General features: G+C 38.3%; 1 protein-coding gene and 2 non-coding genes across 5 annotated transcripts in view; 2 read left to right on the top strand and 1 right to left on the bottom strand.

The window, feature by feature from the left end:
- Nucleotides 1-21352, top strand: part of ALG13 (ALG13 UDP-N-acetylglucosaminyltransferase subunit) — a 70928-nt gene extending 49576 nt beyond the window's left edge. For all 3 annotated transcript variants that reach the window (XM_075538954.1, XM_075538953.1, XM_075538952.1), the window contains 6 exons: nt 4167-4238; nt 5377-5533; nt 10189-10374; nt 14709-14749; nt 16565-16739; nt 20477-21352. In XM_075538954.1, coding sequence (XP_075395069.1) covers nt 4167-4238; nt 5377-5533; nt 10189-10374; nt 14709-14749; nt 16565-16739; nt 20477-20742 — 897 coding nt within the window. In that variant the 3' untranslated portion in view covers nt 20743-21352. The remainder of the gene's footprint in view (nt 1-4166; nt 4239-5376; nt 5534-10188; nt 10375-14708; nt 14750-16564; nt 16740-20476) is intronic.
- LOC142435175 (U4 spliceosomal RNA) lies at nt 17607-17742 on the top strand. The gene has a single exon (XR_012781287.1). It is a non-coding gene; the product is annotated as a U4 spliceosomal RNA (small nuclear RNA).
- A 5368-nt stretch (nt 21353-26720) lies between the features above and the next one.
- On the bottom strand, nt 26721-26911 carry LOC142435135 (U2 spliceosomal RNA). The gene has a single exon (XR_012781267.1). It is a non-coding gene; the product is annotated as a U2 spliceosomal RNA (small nuclear RNA).
- Nucleotides 26912-27816: the final 905 nt, after the last annotated feature.

Below are 27816 nucleotides of genomic sequence, written 5' to 3'. Positions count from 1 at the left end.
TATTGGCAGTGATGACCTTTTAGAAGATTTTTGTTAGGACTTTCGTGTCAAAGCCCCTCAATCTGAGCCACTTAATATAACAAAAGCTTACTGTGTACATAATACTACGTGTCCAGTGGAAAAAATGTTGGAGGACTCTTCTCGGGGATTTAGGCTGAAGAGAGCTTCATCCATGATTGCCAAAGCAGGAATGAAAGTGATGAATGGTGCATTGGCTTTAAAGCTTCTATCCAGAATGATGATGAATGTCACTTAAATTTCATTGCCTAGAGCAGATCCTTCCTAAGAATCTAAGTTAGAATTTGTTCCATATAGTCCAAAAGTCTTCTTCAGTATAACCAAACAATGCCCAGGTAACATGGTACCCTCTGTTGGTTTCCAGACCAATTGGCTTCCTTTCATCTAAATACTTAGATAATATGACGACTCTATCCTCCCTACTTCCCGATTAATAGTAGTGGAACCGGGATTGTTAAGATCATTTTATTGAGGGCTCTTATAGCAATCAATTGTAGCAAGCATATTTATACATATGTTGCCTTCATCATTTTCTATACCCCAGTGTACATGCTCTGGTCTAGCCAGAACTGAAAGGCAGGACTGGGGTCATGGTAGTGGGGGCTGAGGAAGCCTCAAGGAACCAGAGGAATATTGTGTATTTCATTGGTGCTATGCTGAGCCCTGGTTGACTCATCTCTTAAGACCCTCTGTGAGGGGATGTCCCATTGTCTACAGATGGGCTTTGGGTCTCTGCTCCAACATCCCTCGTTGTCAACAACCTGGTTTTTTGTGTTTTATTTTGGGTCTTCTGATGCCTATTACCTGATCCCATCAATACCTCATGATGGCATTGGCTGTAGAATGCTTCTTCCATGAGGATTTGTTGCTTCTCTGCTTGCTGACCGCTTGTTTAACTTCAAGCCTTTACGACTCCAGACGCTATATCTTTTGAAAGCCAGGGACCATCAGCTTTCTTAGCCACTTTTGCTTATGCACCCATTTTGTCTTCAGCAATTGTGTTAGGAGAGGGAGGGAGCATCACAGAATGCCAGGTTGTTAAAACAAAGTGTTCTTGCATTGAGGGAGGGCTTCATCAGAGGCCCAAAGTCCTATGTAATTCCTCAATGTATTGCCATATATGTTCATAAGCCAATACCTCTATTTTTATGAATTCATAGATTTACATACGTACACACCTCTTCCCATAGCATTGTTACTTAGACCTTTCCTCTGTTTCCTTGTCCCTTCCTCTTGCCCCAGCATCACACTCATCCTTTTTCTGAATCTTAGTAATTCCTTTCAGCTAGAATGCTGTTGCTCCAATATACCACCCCCACCCCCAGGATCTCTATATCCTCCTGTTGTTGCTTTTAATTCCCTATTTATTCCCCTATCTCTTCAGTTTGCTCGACACTCCCTTACCTCACTTCCTCCTCCCCACAAGTTCCTCCAGAGCCATTGGTCCTGTTACTTTCTCTTCGGATTTGTTTCCCATGCCTTTCTCCCCTCTGGGCCTGGGGGATTATGGGAACTGCCCCTCCTAGCCTGAAGTCTATTTTTGGGAGTTCTCAGGAGCTTTGTGGCTTTGTTTTTTTCTCCAGTCGCTGGTCTGTTATGTTCCTGTCTTGGGTTGCCCCACTGTGGGGGGATCAGACTAGACTCACTCCCCATCATGGGTCCTCAGTATTGTTCTCTGTTGCGGTATGCTCCAGCAAGGGGACATCATGTATTGAGCTGTTGTTCCCACAGTCCCCTCTGTGCCTTAGCAGCACCGTGCAGGGACGTAGTCCTCAGGGCTTGGTGTGCCTGTATGGGGTCTAGTCCCTCACTCTTCTTTCTTGGTTTGTTTCTGTGTGAGCGTGGCAGATCTCTCCAAAACCTGTATGTTTAGTGTTTTTCTCTGTAGCACATATGTCTAGGGAGGGGGTCAGTTTGGCTCTGACTTGGGCCGGCCTTGTAGCTCTCTCTGTTCATGAGTTGCTCCGTGTGGTTATGTTGCTCTCAAGGCTTGGCGCACTATGGTGGGTTTGTACTCACATTCCCATTTCTGTGGAAACCTAAACAATATCCTCCCCCTGGGTGGACTAGTACCCTGATCCCCTGAGTGCCATCATCTCCCTCTTCACCCCTTTTCCCTTCATTGTGTTGGAATGACGTGTACATTCTTGGATTTGGCCAGCTCCCTGTCCACTTGCCTGTACCTCAACCCATATAAGTGGTTTTTCTTCTACACAGGGATTTTTTAATTTTGTTAAAAGACAATGTTTACTCAGAAAGCAGGAAAATGGGAGGATCACAGTAACTGGCCTCTATCAAAATCCGGGATGATGAGGCAGACATTGTGATGGACACCAACCTAAGCAATAGGATCTGCTCCTCCTGGGTTAGACTTGAATTCATTTCTTTGGAAGGCTTCTTAGTTCATTTCCTGGGACACTTGATTACTCCAAGGCCTTTTCTTCCTTGTCCATTATTTGGAGTAACTTTCTGTGTTAGGCTGAGTTGACTCGAGAAATAAAACCAGTGGCACTTGTACATGTATCAGAAAGAGCTTTCTATCAACAAACAATTTTATATTAAGAAAGCATCACAACCCAGTCAAACTCAAGCCCATGCTTCCGATATTAGCTAGAATCCTCTTTAGGCCCACGTAGCTACAGGTTGCAGATGCAGAAAGGTGAAGTGGGATGCAGGAAGATCACAGGCCAGTGGGTGAATAGTCAGGTGGATCCATGATCTGTGGGAACACAGCAGGGTTCCCACAGCTCAAAGGTTTGCTCTCATGGTCAGATCCCACAGTGGACTGACCCCAGGGCAAACAGTCCAGCAAGGATGAACTTGAAGTGAGAGGAAGCAGAAGTTCCTTACTGTGTTTCAATAGAAAAGGGTACCTGTCCCCGCCCCCCCAAGGAAGTATCATTAGGCTATGTGACCTGATTGGCAGGTTGGACTCCAACCCTACACTTCACATAGCTTCAAGTTGACATAAAATCTGTCGCACTTTCAGAGCCTGCTTCTTACTCGTAAGAGACGGGGCTCCAAGGGTCGTTTTATCTCAGCTGGATACTGACTCATGCTTTCTTTGGATGTATGACTAGTTAATTATTCTTCTCTGTTTGATTCCTACTAGCTCTATGTGCCAATAGCTATTAACAACAAACTTTTATAGATAATACTACTTAGATTTGCTATATTCATTGACTTTCTCATTTCTCTCATTTAGCATTCACACTTGGACATTCTCATCCAGGGAAATGTTTCCTTTTACATAAGTATTTTGCTTGTATTTGAATATAAACTTGAAGTGTGTATGTTGAGTGAGGCTCATCTTTATTACAGTTTTGTTCCTCTTGCTGTTCCCCGTAATTATTCTCTCATTCCTTCTGTGTTCTTAGAAACATTACCAGTTTCTGCTGCTAAGAATTTTTGCTGCAATGAGAATCTGTCCTGCATAAGTCTAAGCCTTTCAAAATAAATTTTAGTTCCACAAAGACAAAATCATGAACCAGAGAGGAATGATATTTGGTTTCCACCATATTCTCTATATCCTGTTTGTCCAGTCAGGGTATATCATGGATAACAGGCAGCTGAACAACCATTTAACCATCCATGTCCCAAGCTGTCTTTTTGAATGGAATACATTCTTTTAGCAAAACTATACTGGTCCTACTGATTCTGAAGGTTTCTAGATATCGAAAGTCACTGAGAAGGCGTTCAAAGCATAGCCCTCAGTTACATTGTAGTATCTATGTTAAGAGTAGATTTGGATGTGCTTCAGGAAACCTTTAGTGCTCTCTGAAACTTTATGAAACTCTTGTCGGGTCTTGCCAATTTTATTCCTTTGACAGTACAGCTGCTTCACTTTTATATCTCTTGGTTAATGGGACATATTTAAGTTTGCTATTTTCCTTCTCTTTTGCTTCTCTAAAAGCTTTTGACTGCACAGTTTCCAGGTTTTGTAGGCTTTACTGTGGTAGAGCAGTCACTACATCAGGAGCCGGAGAAGAGACACCTTACTGTTAGTAGTCACTTTCACATTTTAATGCTTTCAAGACAAACTACTTTCATTTGCTTTTAGAAAATATTGAAACAAAACGCCTTTTATTGATTTATTATCTGGTTGTTTGATTTCTCCTGATTTAATTATGTATCCACATTCATTAAAGTCTCTTCAGGATGGAAGACCATGTTCTATGTCACCTCGAGACACAGCTACCTCATACAACTACCCTCAGAAGGTAATCTTCATAGTAATAGTGTGTAGTCTGTTGAAAAGATTTGAACCAGGGAAAATGAATTTTCATGTGTTACTCTTTGTCCATCATCATACTTCAAAACAGCTGTTTGTTTCTTTCATATGGTGCCAAACACAATGATTGATCATTTCACTCAGCAAATTGATTGGACACTTGTATAACAGACATTTCCACTTTTTTTGTCAATTACCATTGGTTGAAAGCAGGATTTAAAGGTCTCATAGAGTGGAGATTTGGTACAAAAAAGTCACCTCAGGTCATATGAGTAAGAAAATCCTAAGAAGAGATTGATGAGCATCTAAACTACTACATGTAGATCACCAAATTTTAGAAAACAGGGTAGCGAAGGCACAGCCAAGGAGAGAGAAAAGTCAGCTCTGTAGAATATTTTGAGAATTCCCCCAGAGAAAAATTGATTTCAGGAAGAAGTGAAGTGTCAGTTGTTGACCAGAGGCAAAGAAACATTAGGATTAATAGTCCTCTGTGACTTGTGTTATGAAGGTCACTGGTGGTTATGCATGTAGTTTGAGAGGACCGGAAGAGATAACAGCTACATTGTAGCGGATGGTAAGGCAATGGAGACTGCCAGGGATGTCAATGACTTTAAGAAAACGAATCTTACTATTGAACATCTCTCTCTGTACAGCCCTCTATTGAAGTTGTAGCTAAATGAGAATAACAAATTGTAGTCTCATCAAATGCAAAATAAAAACCTAAACCTTTTCTATTTTTTATAAGTGTGTATGGCAAATCCTATAGGCACATAAGAGTGAATATATAACAAATGGAAGCAGCTGCCGGAAGTACAGAGGATGCTTGTTTGTAGAATGTGGGCTCTTGTTAGATGGAGGATGGGTTGTGGAGGAGAAAGCCTTTGCCCTGTATATAATTTTAAAGTCAAATTATAAAGCACATTAATAGGCTAATCATTAAGCACTAAATAAATTTAAAAAGTAAAGTTCTCAATGAGCAAACATCCTTTCTATATAGGCTTTACACAAAAGGTTGACTTTCCCAATATTTTAGTTAGAGAAACAAAATGCTCTCTCTCGGAGAAGAAATACTTCTATTGTTTGAGAAACCAAACTTAAAGAGTTTTACACTTTCTTCACACTTACAGGTGATCGTCAATTCTGTAGCAGTTGCAGCTTCCAGTGCCAATAATGGTCCAGCTTCGGTCATAAATAACTGCGCAGCAGCAGCTAACCCAGCTAGTGTTACCACTTCAGCTTCCTCCCAGCCTTTATTTGTATCTCCACCAACCCAAGGCAGGCCAGGTAGGTTACTTGGCATACTTTGGAATCCTCATTTCCTATCTGTAAGCATGCACTGAAAATTAATCTAGTGAATGATTGTTTTTTTTTTCAATTTCCAAAGTCATTTTTGGTCATTTTCCTTTAACTTGTTTAGTAAGGTATGTTTTATAATTGAAAAAGCCATTAAATTAGAGAGGGTTTTTAGTTCTTTTCACCTTTGAATCTGATGAATAAATTTATGGCTATCATTTTGCTACCCCACTAAATACATAACGGACTTGTGTGAGTTTCTCAAACTTTGAATTAAATTAAAACTTAAAACATTGTTTGGTACTTTATAGAATAGATCCCTGAAAAATAATTGGCTTAAAATGAAGTTCTCTGTTGTGAATACTTTTCCCATTAGTATTATCACTTCCATGAGTGTCTATAAAGAATATAATCTGTAGAAGTTTTGGTTAGAATTGTAGTTTTACAACTTCACTCAAAACTGAGTATTAATGGTGACTCACAGGGAGCCTATAAAGCAGAATGGAACTGCCTGTTTGGTTTTTCAGGCTAAGTCTTAGCAAGAATAGATAACCTCAACTTTTTCCTGTGGAACAACTATAATTTTAGGCATTTTACTGAGTCTGTATAAATTTGGGAGTCTTAATAGTATAAATTCATAAAGTATAGGATTTGAACCAATTGATATAATTTAAATTTTTCAGCAGATGGCTGTGAAGGTCATACCAGCAGAGCTTTTTCGCTTGAGTCCCTAAATAAAAGTAGCAAAAACAGCACACCCTGTAACACCTGGGCAGTATTTACAATATACTTAGATAGCAAGGCATACCTATGAACTCTAAATTTTAAGCAGGTAGGGTCAAATCGCCAGTTTGTTTGTGACCTGATTATGGGAACCAAAAAAATAAAAGGAAATCTTGAGGATGTTTTCTGATGAACGGAGGTACCTAATTATTACCTGGGAAACCAGAAAAACTGATTGACTCGAGTATAAGTATAGGGTGGTAAATGCAGAAGCTGTTGGTGAGTTTCAATAATCATGTATAGATTTTAGTTAAGACATAGAAAATGTTAACACGGACCCTGGTTTTTACTATGTTATTGTAATGGTAGTAGGGGGTAAACATTCACTGCTTCTAGCAGAGTTGAGAACTTAAAAAATTCAAATGACAGGTGAATCAAGAATGTCATAGCTCATGTATGTAGAACCATTGAAAGCATCACCAATATAAGAACAGATTTATGTTCTATATAAACATTTCTAAAAAATATGCTGCCTGCATTTATTTTACTTTTTGTTCTTTGAGTCACTTAAGTTACTTCAATTATAGCTCTGCGTTAGTAGTTCCATGGCTACTTTTTGTTTGTTGTCTCCTTCTTGTTCGTGGTTTTACATGAAGCAACTGTATTTCCCACTTCGTGGTTTCTCTCTGGCAGGCCCCTCCCACCCTCCTGGCATGACTTATTTATTTTTTTATTTTAAAAAGATAATTTAATAGCCTCAAATTATAAATGCATGCTAAATAAACAAGAACAGACCAAAAATTAATTTTGCACAAGCAGGAAAATTATTATTAACTTCAGGCACAAGATAAGTGGATATGTGTCCTATTACTTTTTCAGTTTTCTAGTGTCTCCCCCCCCCATGTATGTTTTTAATGTAACTGTTTTACATAGTAAGCATCTCACTGGAATATATGTTAGGGTTTTTCACCTCTACTATGTTGATTCCACTTTTTTCACCCCTCAATGATATCTTTGACAAATCTCTTGAAATCTCTTTTGGTTTATTTATGGCTGCTGTAGTCTTATTGTACTAATTCCAAAGTCAATTTAAATAACAGATCTTGTCCCTACCACTCACTCTTCCCAGGAAATGATTGCTCAATATCCTATACTGCTTAGAGTGAGGAAGTGGGAAGGTATTCTGATTCCTCACTTCTCTCTTCTACATGATTATCTTTCTACATGGTTATCACTATTGGTAGCAGGACCACATCAGTTGCCTGAAGTGGCATGACTTATTTATTATGTCTCTTCTCCTAGGCTTAAATCCTGCTAACTTCTAACTATGTTTAGGTACCTATTCCATTTTACAAGGACCAGGACTAGTGCTTTGCTCACTTCAGGTGCACAATTTAAGAAAATAGCAAAGTAATCACAGTAATCAAGATACGTAAATAACATCTTAGCATTTAAATGAAAAAAAAAATGAAGATGAAGGAAAAAGCCTAAAATGTAATGAACAATTCTAAAGCCATTGGCCATTGAGTCCATCTCCACTCATTGAAACCCTCAAGGACAGAGTTTGCAAGGCTGGTAAACCTTTACAAAAGCTGATTGTCCCATCTGTCTCTCATGGAGCAACTGGTGGATTCTGTTTACAGGTTAAACTTTTAAATAAAGACAAGATCTCTGGGCCAAGCTTAGGCTGAGTTGAGTGAGGCAGGGTCATGCAAGAGCATGGTTCAAGCCTCTGTTAAAGTTTTGATAATTTCGTTTATGTATATTACAGAATTATTGACAACCCCTTATATTTTGCACCTGAGTCCTGCCTCAGCGAAGTGGGGCCCTACTCTACGTATAATCATATTATATCCTGAAATGTCCTTATAAACCACAGTAGGGTGGTGGGTATGCATTGGGCTGCTCAGCAGTTAAAAACCACTGGAAAAATACAGGCTTTCTACTCCTGTAAAAAAGTTGAAGCCTAGGAAACCCCACAGGGGCAGGTCTCTTTCCTATAGGGTTGGTATGAGTCAGCAATCTGCTTCTGTAAACATTAGCCAAGAAAACCCTAAGAGGTCATTTTCTGTAATACTTTGGTTGTTGCAGTGCGCAGGTATTTAACTTGACATAATTTGCTTTAAAAGATAGTCTCATTTGGGTTGTAGTTGAAAAGGAATATGTGGAGCTTTGTTGGAAGCTGCATTATTTTATAGAAAACAAATCTAGAAACCCTTTAGAGCATTTTCAGATTATTCGAGTAACAATTTTAAAAAGTATATCGAAATGCCAAACCACTTAGAGGAAAACCCAGTCTTTGGTACCTGCATAGAGTTGGGTAGCCACCACTACAGTCAAGAGACACATCTGTTTCATTATCCTCAAACAGCAGCTTATGACGTTTCAACTTGCTATGACACAGATCTCCTATTATCTTACAAATCTATAAAGCATTATCATTGAGTGTAATAGTAGTGTAAAGGATCTTGTCTGTGCGAGAAAAAAACAGTAGCATCGCACCCTCAGCTTTTTAAGTTCTTTTTCCTAAATTACTAGAATGGCAGGTTCCCAGGTTCCATTTGTGTGAAGTGTGGCGCAGTGTTCATGCATTGGGTTGCTAACTGCAAGATCAGCAGTTAGAAACAGCCAGCGACTCTTGGGAGAACAACGGGGCTTTCTACTTCTATAAAGAGTTACTGTCTTGGAAACGCACAGGGGCAGCTCTAACCTGTCTTACAGTGTCGCTATGAGCTGGCATCAACTTGATGGCAATGAGTTTGGTGTTTTTGGCTTTACTGTAGTAAATTCATTGTTCTAACAATAACATTGAATTTCAACCCTTTTTAAGTGAGATAAACTTTCTGTGCTTCTCAGGCTTGAAATGATAGTATTAATTTCACTGATAGAATTTAGGACTTGAATTTAGAATTTGGCTAAAACAATTCATTTAAATATGAGTAAACTCCATTACTTGTAATATTCATCTTTTGCCCTAAAGTTGTATGAGCCCCTAATAAAATGTTTAAAAAAATTAACAAGGGCTCATGAGGGAGGGGGCAGCGGGGAGGGAGGGGAAAAAGAGGACTTTGCAAAGGGCTTAAGTGGAGAGCAAATGCTTTGAAAATGATTAGGGCAAAGAATGTACGGATGTGTTTTATACAATTGATGTATGTATATGTATGGATTGTGATAAGAGCTGTGTGAGTCCCTAAAAAATATTTTAAAAAATTAGCAGATAAATCAGGCATGTTATGCAACACTGAAGATGTTTGTTGTTTCCAGGTTCTAAACAAATTATTTCATTTATCATAGAGAAACTTATTAATATTTGAACAAGTAATATATTTGTAATTCTTATATCAAAACAGTGAGCCTAGTAAATAAGGTTTGTGAGTAAACAGGTACAGAAAAATTAAAGTGATCACATAGTTCATCTTGCCAGTCTTTCTTTTTGATTCTGTACTATTTTAAAATATGGAACTGTTGGGTTTTAGAGTTCTGCATATTCTTCAGATGCTGGCAATAGAAACATTGAAGAATTGCTGCAATCTGTAACCTGTGTTGTTTAACCTTTCTCTTGTCCACCTTTCACATCTTAACAGAATCTCAGATTGTTGAAAAGATTTTTAAGACTGCATTAAGTGTTAAGCTAAGTAAAAATTTTGCCTTAATGGCCTTTTTATTGAAAAGTCTCGAGGTTGGATGGCCAGAGCTCTGCCACTTCCATTTTTTTCTTAGATTTTCAAGTAGCTTCTCAAACTCAGGACTTTTTCTTATAAACTTCTAGATTGCACTAACGCATATAAGAGAATGTGGGTGCTTCATCTTCCAATTTTTTTTACTTTAAGTCAAAGCATATTGAGGGAGAGAAGGAAGAGATGAGCTACTGCATTGTAAGGTGTCAATTGTGCATTGCTGGTTAATGGTTTGTGTCTTCTTAGTGATTGCTTCATCATCCTACCCGTACCACTCACCTCCCATCCCTGCTGCTGCTACTTCTGTACCACTCCCGCCCTTGCCACAGCCGCCGCCGCCACCGCCACCTCTTGAGATGGGAGATGCTTCAAACTTTCCACCACCACCTCCACCTTATTCCTGTGATCCTAGTGGCAGTGATCTGCCCCAAGGTAAGTAGATACTGAGATTTGAGTGAAGCTTATACAACTATGAGGTTTGTGTTTTTAATGTTGTAGCATATCCTCTTTTTGTTGAGCTGTGTGGCTAGGGTAGAAGATCAAATGTGAATTGACTGACTAGGTTAGTTACTGGAAGAGTTCATAAATTAGAAAGTCAAATCAGCAAGTGGATTAGGAGAGTTGATGTGGTGTTTTGGGTTTTTTTTTTCTTTTGGTGGCTACATGTCTATCTTCAACAAGATTCTCAAATGACTATCTTTGCTTTTCTCAACTCTAGAAAAGCAGGAGTAAAAAATGTCTCTCTCCCAAGGGTGTGAAATTGTTGCACTCTATACTACTTAGAATTCTGTGTGGATTTTAAAAACCAGCTCTGTTTCGGTTTTTTAGTGCAGAATGTGTTGAGGAGATCTGTCTCACCTGGGACTTCTGCCATGTACTCTTGTTTAATGAAACTACTAAGAAAGTTGCTTTTTATCCGGAATTATGCTCAATTTTACACTATTTCTCAGAAAAATAATTGTAATCGAACGTTTTTATGGCTTTTTCTTGCTTTCTTTTGCTGATATATTTTTTTCTAGATGCTTTTTTTAAATCTATTTTTCCCCAGCCCCTAAGGTAATCACCAATATTGTCAGCAACTCCAGTTTGTTCTTTTTTCTACTTCGAGCATTACTTCTCTTCTTGGAGATGATTCTTATATCTATTTATTTTTAGACATGGTCTCCCAGATTTTGTTTACTTTTGTGTACGACTACTTGTTAGACAGTTTTTACTTGGCTTCCTTAACTCAATATATGTTTAATGCAAGTTATCTTTTATGTTCTTTAATTCTTCTCCCCACCACCAATGAAACATTGACTCTTCCCCTTGAATTTCTATTTGTTAAAAGGGCTGCTTGATCCAGTATATCATTCCTGTCCAAGATCTGCTCAGTTAACACATAATGTTGATATTTGCGTTTTTCTTTTTTCCTTAACATTTATTTTTAACATGTCTAAACATGTTCATGCATTCACCAAGGTACAATGAATATTTCATGTTCTCAATATGTTGTTAGTAGGTGCCATTGAGTCAGTTCTGACGCATAGTGACTAGTGGTATTGCAGAACAAAACACTATCTGGCCCTGCCCCATCCCCCAAATTGTTTTTATGCATCAGCTTATTGTTGCAGCTCCATTAGGACCTTCCCTCCACCGTACCAAGCATAATGTCCTTCTCCAGGGACTGCTCTCACCTCACATGTCCAAAGTACGTAAGATGAAGTCTTACCACCCTCACTACAAAGATCCTATCATTAATATTTAACTGCATTTGATTTTGTACATAACACTTCATATATTTCTCTATCCAACAATCAAGCCATTCTATTTCAGTTGCGTTTCAGAGTAAATTATAGACATCAGTATAGTTCCCTCTCTAACCTGCAACATGAATCTCATTAGCTGGAGTTTCGTACTTAGTTTTATTTTCATTTGTTGTAAAGTTATGTGCAATGGAGTACAAAAGATCAGTTTATATTGGCATAGTTTAGATAAATTCATGCATATACTTGTGTCGATATACCCTATTAGAGTATAAAATATCATAGTCATCATAATTTCTCAAAGTTATCTCTTCCTAGTCTTTCTTCACTCCCAACCACTATTTGTCTCCAGAGGGAACCATTTTAAATAATATTAGTTTTACCTGTTTCAGAGTTTCACATGAATGTAATCTGATTCTTTATGGAAGGCTTAAACTCAGCACAATGTTTTTGAGATATACCTCAGGTGTTGCCTATATCAGTAGTTTTTTATGGTTTTTGCTGATGGTATATCATTGTTTGACTCTTCCTCGGTTTAACAATTTTCCTATGGATGGCTAGGTGTGGATTATTTCTAGTTTGGGCCTGTTATAAATAAAACTGCTATGAAAATTCTTATAAAAGTCCTTGTGAAATACATCTTTTCATTATCTTTGGATAAGCACTGAAGGTAAAACTGCTGGGTCATAGATAGGTGTGTTTGGTTTTATAAAATTTGTGGAGTTGTACCATTTTATACCCCTACCAGCAGTGCTGAAGAGTTTCAATTGCTTCTCATTATCACCAGCATACAGAGTTGCTACTCTTTTAGCCCTTCTGAATGACAGTGATGAGCTTTTTTGTTTGTGTGCTTATTTTGGTCATTCGTACAATTTATGTATTGTGTCTGTTCACAATTTTTACTATTTTTCATTTGTGTTATCTTGTTTATTGAATTATAGAAGTTTTTACAGTCCTTTGTTGGAATATGTTTGATAAATACTTTCTCTCAGGCTATAGCTTGTCTGTTTATTTCCTCATCTTTGTCTACTACCAAGCCATCAGAATATTTGCCTGTTTTCCTCTGTATTCTGTCAGCTTTTAGGCTTAGGTCTGTGATGTAGCTCATAATAATTTTGTGTACGGTGTAAGGTCGAGGTTGAAAGTTCCCCTTTCTCATGGATATCCAATTATTATGGGAAAAGATTTCCCTTTCTCCACTGGATCACTTAGGTCAAAAATCATGACATGGCTTTTGATGCTTTCAATCCTTCCCTCAGTACCATACTCTCTGCACAGTAAGTTTTATGAGGTTAAATATTTTATTGGTTGACTAACTTTCTGAAAGTTGATTTGGATAGTCTAGGTAATTTTCTTTACCATTTGACTGGCTGTTTTACCCCACCTCCTCAAAAAAAGCCACCTGGGCATTTGATTGGGATTGTACTGAATCTATAGATAAATTTGGGGAGAATTGCCATCATAACAGCATTGTCTCTATTAATGTGTGTTCTCGGTATCATTAATTTTAGGTTGTTATTGGATTCTTGCATCATTCCCCCCCTCCCGTTTTGGAATGATTTTCTGTGTCTTTTGTTCTATATATTCCCAGTATTTGAAATTTTCATGTCTTAGAAGTGAGAATGGCAAGACTTTGTCTCACATACTTAGCACAGATTATCAGGAAGAACCGATCCTTGGAGAAGAACATCGTGGATGGATTAGCATAATGACTGACACGGAATTCCAACATTTGTGAGAAGTGGTTCATTCTGTTGTCCCTACGAGTCAAAACTAAAAATTGTAATACACATTTCTGTTTCGGATACAGTGGTAAATCCAATCTTTAAAAATTTAATCTTCTAATTATGTCTTGGCAAGTTTATAAAAATGAAGTTGATTTTTGCATACCAATCTTGACTAATCTTTAAAAATATTTACATCTTGTACGGGGTTTTCAAAATTACCCACTGCCTCCTTCCTAGGTTGTATCTTTATTTCTTCATTCCTTGAACCGTTAGAATAACTTCCTAGCTTATGAAACACTCTGTGTCTTCCTCTGTAAACTCGTCTACGAGTCTCCCACTTTTGTAGATTAATTGGGAATACATTTGATGTGGCATTTACAACTTCTACACGCCAGTCTCCATTCCAGGCTTAAATTCTTACTTGAATTCTCTGCACCTGGTTTTAATTCCTAAGCCGTTGGTACTATGGAGATTCTGTTAAATTGGAATGTTAGGAATATTTCCTCTTCTTCCTACATCTAATTTATTTATTTGTGAGATATTTTAATTCCCTACATTCTTGAGAACTATTTTTTTTCCAATTCTGGAGAACTTTTATCCCCCCCCCCCCCCCCAGGATATAACAAGTTTTGATTTCTTTGCTCAATACTTCTTTTAATAATTTTACTGTTATTTTAGTTAAACTTCAGTAAAAACAAAGGTAGTTGTTTCACACTGTGCTGACTGTCTCAGCAGGTATAATTAATCTAGGCATTATTTTGTAATTGCATATGTAACTTTTGCATTAAGCTTTTAGACAAGAGACAATAATTTGCCTTCATTGGACCCTTCTAAATATTAACAAATGCTGTGGAGGTAAAGTCTAGCTAACTTAAGAATATAAACAAAATAAATATTTGACAAATTTAGAGTTTGAAAGTGATCTTACAGTGGTAGGGTCAAATGGTCATTGATTATAAGGTAGAATCTAGGGTGGTATCAATTTGAGAAGATGACATTGATACCTACCTTAAACGTTCACAGAGAAAAGCCTTTAAGTCAGTGATTCTGAACCTTCCTAATGCCACGACCCTTTCATACAGCTCCATGTTGTGGTGACCCCAACCATCAAATTATTTTCGTTGCTACTTCATAACTGTTGTTTTGCTACTGTTATGAATCGGGCAACCCCTGTGAAAGGATCATTTGACCCCCCAAAGGGGTCATGTGACTCACAGGTTGATAACCGCTGCTTTAAGTGATAGTTATAATTGCTTATGTCATCTACTCACTAAACTCTTTATTTTAATTTTAGATACCAAAGTTTTGCAGTACTATTTCAATCTGGGATTGCAGGTATGAGTCAAGTTGCTTTGCTAAGATCTGTATTAAAAAGTATAAGCTGTTATACTCAGATTCTTTATCTTTACAAGCTAAGAAAATCTTGTTTGAGGATCCTAATTCTGATTTGAGCATTGTAAGGAGCCTAAAATTTTTGTTTTTGTTTTCCCAAGTTCTTTTTGAAGATAATTAGTATAGTGTAGGTTAGTACTCTAGCCTTGGAATGCTTTAGTCTCTGTACTTAACTAGCTATTACACTTAGTAGACTGGGGCTGAGGTTTAAGCAGCACCACTTCAACATGTATTAATTAGCGTCCATGTGTAACATCATGTGCCAACCCTTCCGATTTTCTGTCTCCAAAAAAAAATGGAGTATTCATCATGCTTATTTAAATATTTATTTTAAAATTAATTATTTTGGCTGTTCCTCCATTTTATGTGAAAAGTTGAATTATCAGACTAATTCAACTGGTTTTCCTAATTTCTCTGAGCCATAGAGGTTATTCTTGATAAATGTCTTAATATCACTGAATGCTGTCTCTGATTTGAGATGAGAATTCTCTTAAGATCATTTTCCCTGAGAGATCCTTCCGAAATATCTACCAAGAAGCATGTCTACTGAAAAGAAATAAAACATTTTAGAATTGTAATGAATAATTATCTAATTACTAATTACCAAGTAACTAGATAGTATCCTGGATAATGGTCAGATTCGTTTATATTCCCAGACTCTGAATTCCCTAAAGCAATGGAACATTCATTGCCAGGATCTTGTCTGTCCCAATGGATATTTTGTTCTTGAGAATATTTTTCCTAAATATTGTTTTGAGATTTACAAAATAATAAACTACACGTCTCTTCCTTTTTTATCCGGCCCGCCGGGTGTTTTTGCCCCATTTGTTTTTTTGTTTCAAAATAAGATAATGTGCGGTGTGCATAGGAATTTGTTCATAGTTTTTTGTAAACTATAGTCCGGCCCTCCAACCGATCTAAGGGACAGTGAACTGGTCCCCTGTTTAAAAAGTGTGAGGACCCCTGTTTTAGAGTATTGTCTTGCCTTTTTCATCATGAGAATAAAAGGAGTTCAATAGATTTTTAACCTTTTCTCACATTAAAAATAAAAATTTTCATTGTAGAACATGTGAGAAAGGATAAAGAAAACCAAAATCACCTTTATAACAACTATATACTTTGATATATTTCCTTATAGCTTTTAAAACAAAATATGGACTGTGCTAGATAATTTGTGAAGTTTTAACAGTGTGCACATGATTTTCATTGCCCTTTCAGTGTTCTAGCATAGATATACCATAATTCCACAATTTATTCATCCAGGTTTCTTTTGTTGAGCACTTAGATTATTCATTGTTTTTATTTTTTTATTTTTAAAGTTACACTTAAAAAGGCATCATTTTATATATAGGTGTTTGAGTACATTGTATTTTCCTTAAGAATGTTTTCTTAAAACAATTCCTAGATCGAAATATGAGAAAGAGATGTTGCAAAAGATCTTAAAAGTTAGAAGACAATCATTCTAAGTGTCATACTGTTTAAGGAAAAAAAAGTCTCACCACACCTGAAAGTCATGGTTTAATGTTTTCATTGTGGAACTGTAAGATTTTAAGAATATAACCCAGCCCACTGCCATCAAGTTTATTCCAACTCATAAAGATTTGCTAGACTGAAGCAGAATGCAATATCTTTCTCCTAGAAGTGGCTGGTGGGTTTAACAGCTGAGCACATTAACCACTGAGCTACCAGGGCTTCTTGTTTTAAGAATAGGGAACAGTAAAATCGTTTGCTGTTTTTCTTTGCCCTTTCTTGCTGAAGTGCTATCACCACAACTACTGGCAATCCATGGTCTGTGTGCCACAAATGCAGCAGCAGTTTCCAGTGGAGAATTATCCAGTGTATACTGAGCAACCTCTGGTTGATCAAGCCATTCCTCACTTGTACAGTGAGGGGGGGAGAACAGATGGCACACAGGCGGAAGCATCAGCAAATGGTGAGTACATGATGAGTGTGCCTGCAAGAAAGAATTGAATTGCGTTGTGTGTAACTTAGTAAGGAGTTTCAGATGTTTCATTTGGCCTATATACTAGACCTGCTATTCTCAAAGCAGAAATATGTGGACCTCTGAGGGTTTTAGCAACCTTTTTCCAAGCGTTTATGAGTCCAAAAGTATGTTAAATAACAGTACAATTTTCTTTTCCCTTTCACTCTGTTGACATAGGCATTGGCGGTGCTGAAATCCAGGGCGGGTAAGGACTCTTGACACTAATGCAGAACAAGGCAGTAGCCCCAGACTGTGCTAGCAGGTCCATATATTCCGTGCTGCCGGACTATTGAGATACAACAATGCCAAGTGTACTTTTTTGTCCCGAGACATTGCCAATTTTAAAAAAATCTTGATTTTTGAATAATTATCTTCGATAATTATTTTTGAATAATTCTGGGTGAAAAAGTGGGAAATACGTGTAAAGCACTTTTGCATTGGAATGGAATATAACAGCTAACTTAAAAGGACAGTGTAATTCTGTTAACAATCTGAACTAGCTGACTTTTTAATGGAACATTTTTACCTGAAAGAAACATAGTGTGGTTATTCCAGCTTGGAAAGCTGGCAGATATTTTCCCAAATGAACAAATGTGATTCATTTCATGGAAAATCGCTAACGCTATATATTGTCCAAAAGAGGGGAATAGAACTATGTACTCATATCTCTACGTTAAGAATTAAGGTTGCAGATGGACATGGGGCCTCAACTCAAGTACTCCCTCAACTCAACAACACTTTGTTCTAACAATCCGGCATTCTTTGATGCTCACCTTTCCGACAACGATCACTGAAGACAAAATGGGTGCATAAGAAAATGTGGTGAAGAAGCTTTGCACACTGAGGTTTACCCGAGGGAGGATTATTGCTAATTGAAAACTTTTCCCAGTACCCCACCGTGACGACTTGAAATATAGTTGTCACTGGCAATTTTTGAAGGTCTCCATGGAGACTGATTAAAAACAAAAAGAAAAGAAAATGTGGTGAAGAAAGCTGATGGTCCCTCGCTATCAAAAGATCTAGCGTCTGGGGTCTTAAAGGCTTGAAGGTGGTAAAAATGCGGCCAACTAGCTGAGAAGCAACAATGCCCACATGGAAGAAGCACACCAGCAGCTTATGTGATCATGAGGTGTCGATGGGATCAGGTATCTAAGACCCATAACAAAATCATACCCAAAGTGAATGGGGGGAGGGTCATGGAGTGGAGACCCAATGGCCATCTGTAGACAATTAAACATCATCCACTCACAGAGGGGCACAGGGAAGAGATGAGTCAGTCGGTGCAGTATAGCACTGATGAAGCACACAATCCTCCTCTGGTTCTTTGGTCCTTCATTCCCCCCACAATTGTGACCTCAAGTCTACCTTACAAATCGGATTATTCCAGAACATGCACACTGCTACAGATAAGAGCCAGAAACAGAGGGAATCCAGGATAGACAAACCCCTCAGGGTCAACAATGAGAGGAGAGACACCAGGTGGATTAGGGGAGGGTAGGGGGGAGAAATGGAGAATCAATCACAGGATCAGCCAATAACCCCCTGGTGGGACGAACAATGGAAAAGTGGGTGAGGGGAGGCGGAGAACGATGTAAGATATGGAAATAATAATCTATAACTTACCAAGTGTTCGGGAGGGTGGACGGGCAGGGGAGAGTGGGAGAAGAAATGTGAAGCTGATATCAGGGGCCCAGGTGGGAAGAGAATGCTTTGAAAATGAAGGCAGCAGGTGTGGAAATTTGCTTGACATACTGGATGAATCTGGATTGTGATAAGAGATGTAAGAGCCCCCAATAAAAGTATTTTTTAAAAAAATCAAAATCAAGCTTTCAGGTAAAAATTAAAATTTTAGAAAACTTGCTTTCAGAACTCTGGCTTGACAGAATCCTAATATTTAGAACTTCTGGAATAATGTAGGTAGATGAATATAATAGTTTACATTGTATCATGAACTGTTCAATATTTGGAATGCCTGTATGACTCGGTGGAACAGTATTTTCCCAGTAATGTGTGGGTAACATGTTATTTCTTACCCATGTGTGGTTTTGTAAGAAATATCAAAGTATGCGATAGAATATTGGATTTGAATTGTAAGAACATATGAAAAGTCCACATTTCTGGTGACCTCTAAGTAGAAGTTTTTAAACAAGCTTTTTCTCATTTTGGTGTAGCTATCAAAGTATTTCTGATTATCTGAAAAGGCTATTAAATATTTTGTTCTTTTTTCAACTATGTATCTGTGTTAAGCCAGATTTTCTTCACCTACTTTAACCAAAAGAGAGTGTAGAAAAGATTCTGAGACCAAATGAGAACCACCGTGCTAGACCGTAGAGCGCTGGTTCTGTGCCTGATTTCAGAATAATACAGTGGAGAGGCATTTGTGGGGCTTGGAATGGGATCTTTACTCAGTCCTTCTTAGAATCAGCATGGGGGTAGAAGAAATAATGTAGACTTAACAGAACTGAATATGGTTCACATTGCAGCACTGCTCCTTACTGATTACAATATTGGCTAGATTGCTTAACCTCTTTAAGCCAGATTTCCTATAAAATGGGGAATACTGGACTTCCCAGAGTGGTTGGTTGAAAGACCTAGCTGAGATGGAATGTCTTAAGTATACTGTTCATTGAATCACATTAAGAATGCTAGTTTCCTTTCTTCCTTTCCTTTCCCTAAGCAGATTTCAAAACCACGGCCTTCATCATAGTGACTCTAATAGTTTCTCAGGCTGTAAGTTTTCATGAGAACAGACAGCCTCATCTTTCTCCCGTGGAGCTGCTGGTGGGTTTGTACCACTAACCTCATGCTGAGCAGTCCTTTGCTTAGCTGACAGTGCCAGCAGGCCTCTTTTTAAACATTATTATTTTGAAATGTTAGCTCTACAGCATTGTATTCCTACTATGGATGAATTATGTGGCCCACGGTAGTAAAAATTCAAATGGCAACTTTTACTGAATTTTTGTCAGTGTACTTTTGCGGAGGGTTTTAATTGTGGTATGTTTACATAAGGCAATGAGAATCTTAATTTCAAAGAGCACGTTGATGTGTGTTATACCAAGTAATGATGCATTCCTTTTCTTTTTTTTCTCCTTTTTCTTTTTTTTTCATTCCTTTTCATATAACATGTAGGCACAATAGCAAGCCAAGTGTAAAGAATAGTCATTGTCACTGAGTTTGACCCTTGGTAACAAATGCCATGATTCTATAATCTTCATGACAATAGTTTGTTGACACTTCAATGTCTGGGTTTTTAGAATATTCTTTAGTATGAACCAGACTCTATAGCAGATGCATTTTTTTCATGACTAAAGTGTGCTAAAAGAGGTATTTGTACAATAAATGTTAATACTGGAAAGCTATTTGATAACTTGTGATGAGTTCTTTAAGAGTCTGAGAAGGAACTCTAGATATTCTAGAGAATATTTCTGTATGCATTTAGCAGATTGGTACGCAAATCATCCTGGAAAGATCTCTAGGTAGAATATACCTGACACACAGCAATACATATATGTATATGTTTGGAAATTGTCATCATTTGTTAACCTGGTTTCTGGTCACCGGTTTTCATTCACTGTGATTCTTTTCTGTAGTGAATGATTAATTTTATTTTCACCTTTAACAATAGTCATCTATGTTGCATGAGTTTCTCCTTTAATGAATTGTATGGTGTGGGTTCTTTCTTTCAGGTGTTTTTACTAATGCTGACCCTGCATCTGTCACTCATGGAGGAGCAGTGTATTACCCAGTAATGTCGGATCCCTATGCGCAGCCTCCATTGCCGGGCTTTGATTCGTGCCTGCCGTACGTGCCAGAGTATTCCTATGTGCCTCCTTGGCACCCAGGTGGTGCAGTATATGGTGGTTCTCAAATGCATGGTGCTGGGAATCCTGGGCCAGTTAGCTACATTGCCGCACCTCCGACAGCCTCTCATTATGTACCTCAGAATATGTAAAATGCAGCAGTCTATTAGGTCTTCTTGCACTGCCATTTTTCTTGCGGCATTGGTTTTCAAAACATTTTATGTTAGTGCTTACGAGATTTAGTTAGAATGCTTATTTTATCTGCCTTTAAGATTATTTTGTCTTCTGATTTGTTAATACTCTAAAGTAATTGAATATTACTTGTTGCCTAATAAGGAAATTGAGACTCATGAACAATTTGCCCTCTATTGAGCCGTTTTTTTTTGTATTCACCTGTTTATCCGTCGACTAGCCGGTCGACTTTGTATTAGCTTGAGGGTATCATTTGCTAAAAGGAATAATTCCTACAAACTATTCACTTGGTTCAAAATTTGCACATATTAAGCCATGTAAACTTAGAATAACTTCATTTTAAAAAAATTGAAAACAAGCCAAGGATGTTTTGTTTCTTTTTTTTTTTTTTATGAAAACAACAAAATTAAATGGGGAGCACTATGCAAATCGCCTAAGAATTAGCTGAATTGAGTTGTTTTCTATGATGTTAATCAGTTTTGAAAATAATTTGGTTCCTCTGATTGAGACTTATCAAGTTTATGTAACTGATTTACTGCACGGTATTGAATTTGGTGTCCTTTGCACAATTAGCAGTAAATAAAGATTAGCATTTAAAATTGTTCAAATGTCTCTGGGATTTTCTTTTTTTCTCTTGTTTGTTGCAACAAAAGGGTTGAAGACATTTGATTTTTTTTATTTTTAATTCCCACACCAGTTGCAAAAGAATGAGAATATGTAACATGAACTGCTAGGAGGGGAAGTTAACTGAAGGTGACTTGAAAATCTCAGGTCATTGCTTTGTGTCTTCTGGTTCTTATTCTTTGCACGTGTTCAGTTCTAAGTTGTGTATCTGGTATTTTAAAATACTGTAACATTTTGGTCAGGCTGCAACTTAGCATTTCTGCCTTGCCCTTGCATCTCTCAAGGTCTGACTTGTCACTGACTCTCTCTGACATATTCTTTTTTTTAAATCATTTTATTGGGGGCTCATACAACTCTTAGCACAATCCATACATAATCAATTGTATAAAGCACATTTGTACATTTGTTTCCCTCATCACTCTCAAAACATCTGCTCTCCACTTAAGCCCCTTGCATCAGCTCATTTTCCCCCTCCCTCACGAACCCTTGATAATTTATAAATTATTATTTTTGTCGTGTCTGACATCACCCTTCACCCACTTATGTTGTCCATCCCCCAGGGAGGAGGTTCTATGTAGATCTCTGTAATCACTTCCCCCTTTCCACCCCACTCTCCCTCTACCATCCCAGTATCATCACTCTCACTACTGTTCCTGAAGGGATCATCCGTCTTGGATCGCTGTGTTTCCAGTTCCTATATGTACCAGTGTACATCTTCTGTTCTAGCCAGATTTGTAAGGTAGAATTGGGATCATGATAGGGGGCGGGGAGGAAGCATTTAGAAATGAGAGGAAAGCAATATACATTGTTGCTACACTGTACCGTGACTGGCTAGTCTCCTCGCCTCTGATACATATTATATCCACCTTTTTGCCATCTCCCACTTACCTACCTGGACCCATTAAGATCTGCATTCATGGAAATTCATCATGAGTGCTTTGCTATACCTCACCTGAAAAGAACCATAAGGCCACAGTCATTGCCATCTAGTTGATGCCGACTCTCTGCAGTCCTTTGGAGTTGCTAAGATGGTAACTCTTTGTGGGCATAGAAATCCCCACCTTTCTCCCAAGAAACAACTGGCGGTTCATCCCAACTTGTAACCACTATGCCACTAGGGCTTCTCTCACCTGACAAGCAGCTGCTTTAGAAATGGTGTTGGGGTGCCCGAAACCAACCTTGAGTGGAACTCGTGAGAGTTGGAATGCCACGCGACTGCCTTTTTCTGTGTTTTAACAACTGTTCCGTCTCTGGTGGTGTACTTTTACCACTTCTCCATCATCCATTTTAGCAGGTAATCTTTGACTTTGCCTTCTTTTAGGGGGGTTCTACCTTACATGGATTCTAGCTCTCCCACTGTACATCTTCTTAGATCATTGTACATCGTCACTGTATCATTAACTTTAAGGAATCTATGCTTGTGACTCAAATCTTTTATTTTCCCCACCTTTGACCACAACCGCAGTAAAAAGAACAGAGACATCAAGGCTCAAGTTTTTACAACCGATGAAAATACTCGAGTAGAATCCCATTATTTAAAAAAAAGGCTTTTCCTTCAATGTACTGTTCTAAAGATGAGTGTTTTTGCATTACGTTGCCAACAAACCAGTGTAAAGAATCAGAGTACTTTATAATAGACCTGGAACAATTGTATTTGGCACCCTTGTGCTGAGGAAGCCCTTGCTGTACATATTAGCATTTAGTAAAGAAAGGTGGCTGGCAGTGTGTGTGTATCTTTGAAACAACCTGTGTGCACTACTGTCGTAGCTGCTGCTTCTTTGCTATAACCTGCTGAGTTTTCAAATTGTAGAGCCTACAAGGTATAGTCTGAGTAAAACTTTAATTTGATCAAGCTCAGAACATTAGAGAAAATCCTCTTCATATTTCTCAATTGTGCTGGTATCTCTGATATAGTGAATTGCTACTAAATTATAGGAAGTTTAATTACAGAAAAATATCAAAATGTGAAGCAACTGTTACCCAGTGTACCCTCCTAGATCTACACACATCTAAAGGTGGTATTTCCATCTCTCTAACCCTCCCCTGATAGCCCTGGTGGTGTAGTGGGTCCTGCATTGAGCTGCAAACCACAAGATCCGCAGTTTGAAACCACCAGCTGCTCCATGTGGGGGAGAGGAGGCTTTGTACTCCCATGAATAGTCACAATCTCAACAATTTCGAGAGGAATAACGATAATGGTTGTAGAACATGAAGAGTATAATCAATGAAATGGAATTGTACATATAGAAGTAGTTGAATTGGTGAATGTTGTGTATAATTTGCACAATTGGAAAAAACCACAAATGTGTACAAGGAAGAAAAATGTTCTAAAATTGTGGAAAAGATTGTACAACTCTTCTTGATAAGGTTGAACTATTGTAAATGTGGATGAAGTACCACTAAAACTTTTTAAAGAAATGCAAAAGCAAATTATTCTACTTGGATGAATCAAAACTGTCAATCTCTTAATATGAGTCATTTAAAACATGTTAATAAATGTAACAAGGTGATATGAAACGTCAGCATGTGTAGGTGTGTTTAAAAATGCTTTGGTTAATAAAGAAATAAAATATTTAACAAAAGAGAGTTACGGCCTCGGAAACCCACAGGGGCAGTTCTGCGTCCTATCAGAAGCGTTCCCATGGCAGGCAGTAAACCCTCCCTGGGAAAAGTTTGTGCTTTTTAATTTACACTGTATCAAAAAGAATTTAATCCTTGAGGGACTCAATGTTCTTTTTTTGTGATCTTTGCATTTGGGGAATAAATATAAACCTGAAAAGTCAATGAAATTCCTGCTATACTTGAGGTATGACCAGGTACATTGTTGGGAGGAAAAAGAAAGGTAAAATCTTTCCTGGACTTTTTCACACCAGTGCATTCTTCCATTTTATTAAAATTGCTTCGTAATAAGTCCCCTATGATTGTCCTGTGTCCTTACGGAAAATCAAAATTACCTCTGGAATCCCTTGAGACTGTTGTAACCTTAAGCTGGCCTTTCTGCTAGGATTGTAGCCTAGCAGATCTTGGAAACTTCATAATTGGACCTTTCCATTTGGAGAAGCTACACTTTCTTGAGAGAACTAGTCTGTAGCCATCTAGTGATTGTTGAGAAATGCTTGGACATGTTTTCTTTGGATTAAGCTCATGCATGTGCGAACTGAAAACCTAGTAGTTTTTTACTGCCACAAATATAAGGGGGTACCCTAAGAAAACTGGATTTTTAAAAAGCTATGTATTTAATTTTTAACAAAACAATCTTCCCACTCTCCATTACACTTAATACATTTATCAAATCTCTGATTCTGTTCTTGAAAATATTTTTTAAACTCATGTTTGGGTGGCTGACAGCACCTCCCTTGTTTTTTTCCCCCTCACCCTTTCTATGTCATCACATTGCTGTCCTTTCATGTCCCCTTTTATTTGTGGAAACAAAGTTGCATGGTGCCAGGTCAGGGGAGTCAAGTTCATGGGTGAGAGGCATGTTTTTTTGCCAACATCAAATGCACTGAGATGGTTGCATGAGCAGGTGTATTGTCCTGGTTACAAAATCAGTCCCCCGTCTGCCACAGATTCAGGCCTTTTTTGTTGTTGTACACTGTTATGCAGTCTTTTCAGAACCTCTGAATAGAAAGTTTGATTAACAAATTGACCTGGTGGAAAAAACTCCAAATGCACTGTGAGTCGACAGTTTCATCTGTAAGGGAAGTTGTGTTGTCATTTCACCTTTTTGGAAACGTTAAAACAATTTGCACACTGAGTTTTTCCCATAGTGCTGTCCTTGTAAACTATGTCCAACATCACAACAGTTTCTGTGGCATTTTTCCCGAGCAGGAAGCGAAATTTCACAGCCGCACGTTCTCTTAAATCGGCCATCACAAAAAACGAAGTTCTAGTGAAAGTACTTTTATGGAAAAATTCGCTGACCAGCGAGCTTTTTCCCAGGCACCGCCACTGGGCGCACTAACTCAGAGCAAGTTGCTGCGCCTAGCTGGAAAAATGCATATTGGAAAAATTAGGCCCAGTAGGTAGAGCTTTGTTCTAGTTTTTGATGTGGGTAGGTGGTGTGGCGTGTGTTTGTTTCTGAGGCTGTAAATCTTTACAGGAGCAGATTGACTCATCTTTTTCCCACAGAGCACTTGGGGGATTTGTGGTAGGTAGCTCCCGGCAGCACCACCAGGGCTCATTATGATGCTGTTGGTTTCCATCAAATTCTGGCTCAGGGTGACCTCACGTGTGCAGAGTAGAATTGTTGCATAGGGTTTTCAGGCTATGACCTTTCAGAAGCAGATCTTCAGGCTGGGCATCCAGCGGGTAACTGCCAAATTGTCCTAGAATCCTAGATCATCAACTTGGGTTTGGAATTTGGCTGATTTTGAGACAAGCATGTTTTCCTCAGGTATCTAATGAGTTGGTGTTTCAAATTTGTCCCATTAGCTTTTAACCCAATTTAATAGTTGATATTAACTTACAAACCCGAAATGAAACATGTGACCTGACGGTTACTGTCACCAGTGTTGATATCAGTATTTATGCTCTAGTCATAATCATAAAAGCCAACTGGTTCTTATGTGTGACAATAAGTCTTCCCTAAGAAATACACTGCCTCAGTCAGTCTTAGCAGACAGGCCAGATTGAAAAGGAAGTGTGATGATAAGCAATTCTAAGATTTAGGGCTGATGGATGTGTTGGGCTGCTAACTGCAAGGTCAGTGGTTCAAACCTACTAGCCGCTCCACAAGAGAAAGATGATTCTGGCTGCTCCCCTAAACACTTATAGTTTCACAAATACTGTAGAGGGTCACTGTAAGTCAATCCACTTGATGGCAGTGGATTTGTTTGGTTTTTAAAGATCTACTCAGCATAAACAGTGGTAGATGGCTCCTTTTTACAGGCACTGTAGTTACCCTTGATACTATAAAAGATACCTCTTAATGAAACTTCTGTTTAGACTTCTGAGAGTAGAAGAGATAAAAAGTAGAGTAGAACAAGGCTGTGACCTCTAACGCAGATTGCCAGACCTGATGCCCAAGGTGCCTCTGGATTAGGTTTACAAGGTAGAATGCTGGATAAATTTCCTTAGCGAGGAAAACAATTTGGATTCGTTTGTATGTTGTGTAGAGTCTTAAAACTAATTGTGGTTTTGGCCTTGATTAAACACAGATGAAACTAGTGAGACTGTTAAAAGTCAAAACTTGAGGATTGAAAACATTTTTCATTTCCTTGGAGTCTATAATCAAAGCATAACCTTTTAATTAGCTTCCAAAGTGTATAAACAGCATTATATATATATACATATTTTTTTGAGAAGTCCTCCGAGGGAGTGCACCATTCCCAGAAGTACTGCAATACCAGGTCGATGCGTGGAGTGGACGGAGCAAGCTCCTATTCCAACTCCCTGCTCCAAAAGTCCATTTAATATATTGTGCTCGGATAGAGGACGTATCAGATATTAAACTGATAAGAACAGATACTACACTTGATCTTAGCCAAAAGGCCGAGAAGCGATCAGCATTATATTTTTATGTGAACACCAGACATTCAGATTTCAAATTGACAATATAAATTGCCACAAATAACAGCCCACTGCTGAGGGAGCAGCATGAACTTCAGCTAGACTTTCTAAACCGTGGACATATTTAATCCTTCTTCTAGGACACCTGTTTGAAGCCATTTGTATTTGCATTAAATCTGATAACAGAATTCAGGAGAACTAAAATTCGTTTCCCCTCCAGGTCTAGCTCACTGAAAACCTCACTGCCATCAAGTCAATTCCAATTCATAGTGACCCTCTAGGACCACGTAGGACTTCCCCTGTGAGTTTTCTAGGCTATACACCTTTATGGGGAGCAGAACGACTCATCTGTCTCCCACAGAGCCTCTGGTTGTATCAGCCCAATGTATAGTCTACCATCAAGCTCCTTCATCAAACTTGCACTCGCTGTCTCACAGTCAATTCTGACTCATAGTGACTCGATAGGGCAGGTTAGAGCTGTTCCCATGGGTTTCTGAGACTTAATTTTTTTACGGGAGTAGAAAGCCTCTTCTTTCTCCTGCAAAGGGGCTGGGTTCAAACTGCTGCCTTTGCGGTTGGCAGCCCAGTGTGAAACCACTACACCATCAGGGCGCCTACTGTTCATCCCACCTTTTAAATTTATGAGCCAACTGATCACTTGCCGGCTCTCTTACTCTCCTCATTATTCAGGACAGTTTTCCATGTGTAATATTTTGCAGGGAGATAATGGAGAACTATGTAAGGATATGTAGTTTCAGGGAAGGATGGGCCTGACGTTAGGTGACTACCTACTGTGTGGCTTCACAATACTGTAGGCTGATAAATCTGCTAATTGGGTCAAATGAATCCCAGTGATATAGGGATGAAAGATTTATAACGTGTTAACTATGGAGTAATAA

This window comes from Tenrec ecaudatus, chromosome X (assembly GCF_050624435.1).
Source record: "Tenrec ecaudatus isolate mTenEca1 chromosome X, mTenEca1.hap1, whole genome shotgun sequence".
In the NCBI taxonomy this organism is placed as follows: Eukaryota; Metazoa; Chordata; class Mammalia; order Afrosoricida; family Tenrecidae; genus Tenrec; species Tenrec ecaudatus.
The sequence above is the reverse complement of the archived record's forward strand: the minus strand, read 5'-3'. Positions and strand labels throughout refer to the sequence as shown.